The sequence below is a fragment of the Helicoverpa zea genome, chromosome 28, assembly GCF_022581195.2.
Source record: "Helicoverpa zea isolate HzStark_Cry1AcR chromosome 28, ilHelZeax1.1, whole genome shotgun sequence".
Classification (NCBI taxonomy): Eukaryota; Metazoa; Arthropoda; class Insecta; order Lepidoptera; family Noctuidae; genus Helicoverpa; species Helicoverpa zea.
This window is the reverse complement of record NC_061479.1, coordinates 3,777,561-3,786,692: the sequence shown is the minus strand read 5'-3', so window position 1 is coordinate 3,786,692 and position 9,132 is coordinate 3,777,561. Positions and strand designations below refer to the sequence as shown.

The window sequence follows — 9,132 nt, the reverse complement described above, 5'->3', positions numbered from 1 at the left end:
GGAGCTAATAAACTCCTCTAAATTAACGGTTACAAAGTCTTATCCCGTCGTGTCTTTTACTCTTAAAGGAACTAGGTATCGTCAAGTGTTGTCGTCTATTTACAAAATCCAATTTTTTTTACCCCTTTATACAACATGTAACGTAATTAACGCATACCCTCAAACACCCCAATTAGAATATTATGTTATAATCATAATACATACACTGAATTTTTAATTCAACATGTACATGCATTGTTATTTACTAAATTAGTTATACCAATTCTTGGAGAACTTTTTGGTCATACTACTACGCAAGCAAATATCGCGCCGCGCGCCGCTCGACTCGACACAACATAACGAAACTACGTAAAAAGCCGACAATACACGAAGTCTTATTACTTTGAGTAACGGTCTATTTGAATTTGTTTTGACTGTACAGGGTTAATATGACAATAATTTCCGTAGTTTTCATTATTTTTGGTATAAAAAATTACCTATATTAAAAATGATATAAATCGATTCAGTAAACGATTCTGAACAAACTAATTTCAGGATGTGCGTTAATTAAGTTACATGTTGTATATCTATTGCCACACAACTAAGACCACCATGCCCTAATCAATCATTTAGGCGCTAGATTTTGCAAAACAAATGTTGTCTGATAAGACTGTCATCTACTTTTATTAGTTTTAAAGTTAGAATATAAAAAAATGTGTACCTAATAAAGTATTATCTATCTATAACCCCTGAATTTACCCCAGTGGGCCACTTGTCTACCTGTCCTTAGAGGAGACATATCGCCCTCGGGCCAGATTTCATGTGGGCTAGATGTGGCCTAACCCATCTATTTTCATACATATACCTACACAAAAACATAACCCACACAGTCGGGTCATTCAAAATTTCTCTAACTCACCAGCAAGCAATATCCTCCCAATGAGCTCGTTCCTCCCGATATTATCGAAGTCCATGACCTGGACATCCAGGGAGCACTCCCGGATCTTCTCCCAGGGCACGTTGAACGAGAACGAGTCGTTGAACACCGGGTTCAGGGTGCATTTAAAGATGGCCGTCTTGCGTTTTTCTATGCGCTTGTCGCCGAATTGAAGCCAGACTTTTACGTATGGATCTGTAATTAGATAATCAAAGATGTATAATAAAAAGCTGCCTCCTAAGATACAGGTGACCCTAGTTTAGGAGGCAGGGTTCTTATATTTTGGTCCACACATTTTCTATCTGATGCTATGCATAATAAGCGTATTATGCTTCTGCTTAACCTTACAGTAATTTTTATTTAGCTAAGGCCGAATCTGTAAACATTGAATAAATAAAAAAATATTATTACTAAAAAAATATATATGTCGGAGACTGTCATTAGTTCGGACACTAAACGTCACGCAAGCGCGCCCTCTGGTGGCGTTTCCGGTGAAACAACATTTTGGCGCGCTTGGCAGAGTCGTGGTTGTCGGCGTGGCGTCCGCGGAGCTCAGTCTTGGTCGAGTCGTCGTGCTGTGCACATCTCGAAACTGCCTTTCGTTACGTGTAGTGTACCTAGTGTTATTGTAAAGTGTCTTGTGATTTTTGTATTGTAATGGTTCTTCTAACCTAACAGACAGACATGTGTTGCTGGGGAGTTTGTTCCGCCACTTCTTCTCCCCAGCCAAAACACATAGGAAGTGGCGAAGGGCGGGCGTTTTGGGGGCTGTCTTTTGTTCTTAGTAATTTGAATAAACGGTTTTGAGTTCTTTTGAGTTATCTCTTTGTACGATTACCCTAACTGATGTCGGACGATAGTGCCATCCTGATGTTTCGCCTATCCGACATATATTTCTGATCTGTTTTTGCAAAAGCTCCGAAAATACTGAGCTCATGGGAAAATAATCAGGTGATATAGACTATTTTTATCGAGGTACAGGAAGTAGGTTCCTTAAACCTTGGAAAAATAGTTAGTTTTCACACTATTTTTTCACCAAGGTGTCGCTTCTTTAACACTGAATCGAAACTGGTTACAAAGTTAAATAGAAGTTTGACATTCCTTTAGATACAGAAAGTCTAATAAAATATTTTATTACGGTGCTAGTCATGGTACAAATCACCCTCGAACACAGAACAAACGTCTGTTTAAGTTTTTTGTAATAACCGCTTAGGTGATCTTCACACTGCCCCGCATCACGCTGCATCTTGCGTGTCGACGCACCTACGCGCGTTCCTGCGGGAGTGCAGATCTGCATCATCGTGCGGGTTTTTCATGCACTCACGCGCGTAGGTGCGTTTTGTAAATTCACGCACAGCGAGTTCCATTTTCAAATATACACGTCACGCCCATTCAAAATTACGCGCGGCATTGCGGGATTCAGTGTGCCATATCTTGCGTCTCGCCCCGCACCTACGCGCGGGGGTGCGTGTTTCTCCGCATGTATGTGCGTGATCCGCATGAACGCGCGTGGATGCATTTTCAGTGTGTTGGACTATGCGTGTTTTCCATACAAACGGAGATATTTCCATACAACGGAAAAAAACGCATCCACGCACTACGCTGCATCATGCGGGGCAGTGTGATAATCGCCTTACTATAATGATTCTCTTTGGAGTTAAAAATAATTGACATATCGGTACCAGGTTTTATGAACACTGAAACAAAGTTAAACCGTACTAATGACGTAGTGTGTAGGGTGCCCTGATTACAGTATGGTTGAGTGGGAAACGATAAGTGTCTGAAGGGTGTCGAGTATGTGGTACATAATTATGTCGATGTAAAAAATGATTTTTTTTTTGTTAACGAGTGATTTTTACAAGGGTGATTAAAATGAGGCAAGATACGTGTGTTATGCAGTTAAAGAAGTAATATTGCTACTTCCATCTTTTATTTATTATTAATCATAATATCTTGTGTTTACAAGATGGTTATTTTGTCACATGTAGATTTTTGAGAAATAATATTTGGTTTAACGGATAAACACCTACATTGATTTGTGTAATATGTGAGAAGTTAACGAGATAATAATTTTTAACAAGGTTTTATATATATATCAATAGAATAAAAAACTAATAAACGTGCTCTCAATAAAAAAAACTTTAATGAACTTCACGTTAATCTACTGAAATGTTCTCATGAAAATTCTTCAAGAATCAAGTTATTTCGCCTTAAGCTAGGGCTGTGCGGAAAAGGTTGAAAATTCCAGGAAAAATTCCCGGCGTTAGTGTTAAAATTCCAGAAGTTTTCAAAGGAGTAATAGGTACTTAATTGCGGTTTAATTAATCTATTGATGTATAACATTTTCTTGTTTCCTTGGTAAATAAGCTTTGAGCAAAAAAAAACAATATTTTTTTAGTTCTGTGACTGACGCAAAAAGAGAGGTGCTATAAATTTGTTTTTAATCATCTCATTTAAAAATATTTACAATAAAAATATCAAACTATCTAAACTACATATATTTACAAACCGATATGTTTGTTTGTATTCTTTTTGTGTTTCTGCCTAAAGTACCGTAGATCAACGGATGACCCGATATTTGTGTTTTTGTTTTAGGGTGCGTCCACATCTGGCGAATGCGCAGCACGCGAGCCGATCGCGAGCTGTCCGCGAGCTGCGCGCGTGCATTTTTGTTCGTGCGCCGCTTCTGCGCCGCCCGCGCGCAGCTCGCGCGCGACGTCTGCCATCTTCGATAGTACTGAGCCAATATACGGAACTGTAAGGGCGAGAACTGATTGCGCGCAGATCGCGCGCCGCTCGCGCGCTCTATACGAGCCTTGCGTGAGTTGCGCTAAAGAGGCGCACCGAACTATTGCAGTGACTGCACGCGCGCAGCTCGCGGACAGCTCGCGATCGGCTCGCGTGCTGCGCATTCGCGGCGCATTCGCCAGATGTGGACGCACCCTTAAATAAAAGCTGGTGTTTCAGCTGTGATTTTTCAATATTTAATCAAAATATATAAAATCTATTTGTCAACAAAGCGGTAAGGATCTCAGATACAAAATTTCAGACACAAAATTGCAGATAAAGTCGTGTTTCGATTCAATTTCATTCATAACTCGTTCGTTACAGCCTTTTTATCGTCCCACTGCTGGGCACAGGCCTCCTCTAACACGGAGAAGGATTGCTCATTCATAACTAAAAAAAGTTAAAATCAAAAACAAATTTACCCAAAAAAAAATGTGCCAACCTTACTACCCGCGATCATTAAACAAAAACCTTCTACCGAGCATTTTTCCATCGTCTCCAGTTACCGTGAAAATGGAGCCCACACTTAATTGGGACTCCGGACTCCGGACTCCGGGACTTCTAAGATTCATATCAAGATTTATGAACAACCCTAAGAAGTGGAAAAGTACTAAATTTGACAAAAAATTGCCTCATCTACATTTTACGAGTCCAATTTAAGAGGAGTTTCAATTTTACGATTGAGTGGAGTGATATAAGGTTGAAGTTATGTATGTACTTGAGTGTATGGGGTTACTTAGGTGATTGTATTTTGTGAAGTTATTTAAAAAAGGTTCTGTATTGTCGGAATGTGCTTTTTGAATTATACGACAAAAAATGCATTGTGGTGTGTAATTTTAGGCCCCTTACTCAAATAAATAGAGGTATTTCACTAGCATGTGTAAATAGCTACTCTTCAGCAAAGTTTTCTCTTGTACAGATGTTTTATATCACGGAAGCAGGTAAGCCGCACATTGTCCTGTGTCTTTCCCTCCTCCCCATCCCCACCAATTTTTAGCCAAATATGTTCAGTTGTTTTTGAGTTCTACCTCTAATGAAACTTACAGAGCGTTCTACCTATACTCACGGTGAGTTGCACCATTAAATCTCTCATAGAATCTATAATGTTAACAAAGCATTTTCATTGTCAAATCGCCGACTTGACCAATGGGCGGCAAGTATACTGGTTATGGTTTCGTTATCCTTATAGTTTAGTGCAACTCTCCTTTAAGTTTATATTTTCAGCATATTATATGTCACAAAAAACACAACGCACCTGATTTCCCATTAATGTCCTTGGCTTTCAAGTTCCTCGCCTTCAGCAGGGTCAAGGTCAGGACGCTGTTGCTGGGATGGTAACACAGGGAGGTCAGAAGCTCCCCACACTTGTCCTTGGCTGGGGGCTTTAAGGCTTTCCAGAATGACGGCTTCTCGCTGAGGTCCACCTGGAATTTTAAGGGGTATGGTTAATTTAAAGTCTAGTCAGTCTGGAATTGGAATGGGTATGGTTTAATTTATTTTGGTTAGGGGTTAAGACACCTGCCTCTCAAGTATGAATGGGTGGTACCAGGTCAAGCAAATAACTAATGCAACTTTTTAAAGGTAAATTTACATTCTAGGTATAAATATTTTGGATACCAATTTCGACTGAGGGAATGAAAACATTTTGACGGAACTTGGACTTTCAAGGTATATGGTAATTATAGGTAATACTCATTTATTTTCTTTCTGAGAAGATTTTTATTGGATATGATAAGTATCTTTAAAATAACAGTAAAGTCAAAATGGATGAACACACTACAGTTATCGCAAAATAACGGAGCCGTAAAAAATAACAAAAATCGTCCATCATTAAAAATTCAACGCATGTTAAGATTTTATAAAAAATAAAATCGTATATTGAAACGGCCTTAAATTGGTTTATACTGAAAAACAAGTTTGTTAATTAAAATATTCGGAACTCAATTTACAAAATAAATAAACACAAACATTTGTGTTGGTATATGGAAAAATATTCTCATTGCGCCTTTTATTATTTTAACAGCAACACCATATTTTGCTACGGTGTATAATGATTTACCCAGGCATTGTAAAATTGTTCTTTAGAATAGTTTTAAAATGTGTTTTTCCTATCTTTTCAAACTTAATACCATAAAACAGAATTTTTGAATATAATATTTAATCGAGACTAAGAATTGACTCTTTCTCTCTGCGATAATTTCTTGGAAATTGTTAACGTTACTTGTTTCTCTCCAAATGGTTTCATTTACACCCACTGGAACTATTCCGCGCTCACGGGTAAAAAGAAGCCTTCCTCTACATGTATGCTGTCTAGTATTTAAATAACTTTTCAAACAGTTCATGAGATTACCGTGACCAATCAAAGAAACTCTTCAGCTTTATACGAGCGTGTGGCTAGTACGAATTAACACCATAAGGATTAAAGAAGTAAAGGAAATAAAAAATAGAAACATCCGAATCGGCAACCTCTTTTTTGGGAAATAGGTTAAAGAAATGCAAATTAAAAACTATCGTACTGCACTTTAATTGATTTAAAGTAAACAGCATTGGACAACCAAATGAGTTATTTTGTGGTAATGGATTTGTGGGAACAAATGAATTCAATTCGCGGTTATACGGGGCGATATGTTTACTCATTAAGCTTGGTTTAATTGAATACAACTTATTTATAAGGTTTCTTGGACACCAATGTTTGATTACCGTTGAAGGACCACATCGTCTGAAACTTGAAGTTACAAAAGTTTAATCGGTAACTTGGAAAAGCGTTTATTCAAACTTCGCTGCAAAATAGCACTTTTTGAACGTCAGAAAACAAAAGACAGCCCCCAAAACGCCTACCCTTCACCAGTTCCTATGTGTTTTTGCTGGGAAGAAGTGGCGCAACAAACTCCCCAGCAACACATGTCTGTCTGTAGGTTAGAAGAACCTTTCAACAATGTTTTTAAATATATTTTAGTTTTTTTTTTATATACCTATATATTTTTAGATCACTTGAGTGTACGCGGTGATCTATAGTTCTGTTTTCCACGGTGGTGATTATATAGGTTACACTCATGCCTTCTCTGTGTGAAAAGAGGCCATAGTCTTTCATTGTGACAAGAATAGGCTGATGATGATAATAAACAGAACTGACTTAGCACAGAACCTACAGTGTGACTGTCTGTTCGTTACATGTAGAGGTACACACTAAAAATCCTTGTGTGGAATTTCATACAATTTGACCACAAAATATAGTCGTGCATATAGAATATAAGTAACTAGCTTATTCACTCATGATTCACACTAACTAAATCCTTTAACAGACAAACTAACAAAACACAATCTCTCCAAAACAAGGAATGTACAACAAACATATTGCATTTTGAAAAACCCATTTGTTTTCGTAAAACCGAGTCCCGTTGGTAATAGTTCTTGTCGCACCCCTAACCACGAGATAATTTATCACATTCCTTGTTTGTAAACTGGTTAAATGAAGGTAGTATGTTTAGTTAAAATACCTTTGTAATATATAAATAATGTGAAATGGACACAAAGTATATTGTGGAAGGCATAATTTTGTACTAAGATTCTTCAAACCGAATTGACAGACATGTGTTGCTGGGGAGTTTGTTGCTCCACTTCTTCCCAGCAAAAATACATAGGAAGTGGTGAAGGGTGGTCGTTTTGGGTTTCTGTCTCATGTAATTTTGATGTGCTGTTTTTCAGCCTACTTTAAATAAATGGTATTTAATTTTTACTGTCCCAATGCTGGGCACAGGCCTCTTCTTATACAGAGAAGGAAAGAGTTTTAATCACTATGTTTGCTCAAGGTCATTTCAAACTTTAGAGTTCAGGTTTCCTCAAGATGAATTTTTGCACCTTTAACTCGGTCTATGAAGTCCAAGATATTCATAGACAGTACATTGTAATATATAAGAGTTGCATTGCTACTTGCCTGAGTTGGAATCGAACCCTCACATTCATTTATCAGTGGTTAGTTTAACCACTAGATCCAAGCTTACTCGTACGCCCATTCATTAAGAAAATTGCAGACACATTGTGACCCACACAATTACTAATATAGAGGGAGTTTTCCGGGTTTTTCCTGGTTACAATTTGCGGCTAAATAAACTAAATAAATAAACTTGGATGGAGGTACAAATTGGACGTACATACGTAGAATATTTGTTTTCTTGTATTTTTTAACTGATACTTCAGTACGAGTGAGATCAGGCAAACTAAAATTTTACTGTTTTATATATGCCCTTAAAAGTATATCTTTGATCAATTATATTTTTCTTTTTATACAGGGCATTTTGCATAAGGCGCCAATATTTTTTATTGGCTATTTGTATTTTTAATTGATAAAACATTAAGTAAGCTTTTAAGTAAGCAAGTATTGTATCGGATTCGAAAATGCTTATAAAGTAACACAACATTGTAAACGAAGTTATGGCTAAAAGTTATTTAGTATTTAATAGGCACATCTTTAAAAAATTTCATTAAATATGCTTATTTTATCCGGATGCGAGAATTAGTTCTTTCAGAATGCGGGGCAAACCTTGGGCGGTATATAGTTCCACCACTATCTAGACACACGGTAGTGTGTCCGCCAAGTTCGAGCAAAAAAAGCGACACACCGGCCGTGGGTTATATTACACGAACCATTTCGGGCCAAATTCGACCCCCCTGTAACTCAAAATCTATTTTATTTACGCATATCAAATTTGTAGTAACTGTTGAGACCCCCTCACTTATCTAAAATACAAAATTTCATTAATATACCTATTGTAGGTCTTGAGGTATTGACGTCAGAAAATCGCTGACTGACTTACTCATCAAAAACCTAGACCACTTCCAATGGTCGTATTGATTTGAAATTTGGCATGGAGGTAGGTCTTTATGTTAAGGTAAAGGGAAAAATCTGAAACAGATCTCACTTCTTTTATAGGCGAAGCATTCCCATATTATCGAACTTGGCAGCCTTTCACATTTTTGTTTTGGGTGGGATACAGTTTCATGAAAAACATTGTTGCCGTTTTCTCGCAGTTTACTGAATTCTAGTAAAACAAATGTAGTTAGTACTTAGTTTAGTTTTAGAACTGAAACTAACTATGAGCTAACGCTAGCTCATTTAAACTTTATTTTAACTCTAACTATGAGAGTTCAGTTATACAACGTGTGTCGTACCTAATAATCACATTAAAATAAATACATTAATATAATCTTTAAAATACACAAAAAAAAAAATTTGCAAACATAGTAAATAGAATAAAAATGTACGAGAATTAGAACGCCATATACATGTCAATCATTACAAACAACGGAAATTCACCCTTGAAAACTGACAGCTGTCAACTGATCAAAACATTCGATACTCCTAACTTTATCTCTGCTTTACACATTCCTCCGAGCCTTTTTCCCAACTACGTTGGGGTCAGCTTCCAGCC

At 37.2% G+C, this 9,132-nt stretch overlaps 1 protein-coding gene across 3 annotated transcripts in view; it reads right to left on the bottom strand.

The window, feature by feature from the left end:
• The window catches only part of LOC124643716 (synaptotagmin-7), a 649,264-nt gene that overhangs the window by 4,595 nt on the left and 635,537 nt on the right, over positions 1–9,132 (bottom strand). For all 3 annotated transcript variants that reach the window (XM_047182763.1, XM_047182762.1, XM_047182764.1), the window contains 2 exons: positions 4,959–5,127; positions 899–1,111 (listed from right to left, as the gene is read on the bottom strand). In XM_047182763.1, the coding sequence (XP_047038719.1) occupies positions 899–1,111; positions 4,959–5,127 (382 nt within the window). The remainder of the gene's footprint in view (positions 1–898; positions 1,112–4,958; positions 5,128–9,132) is intronic.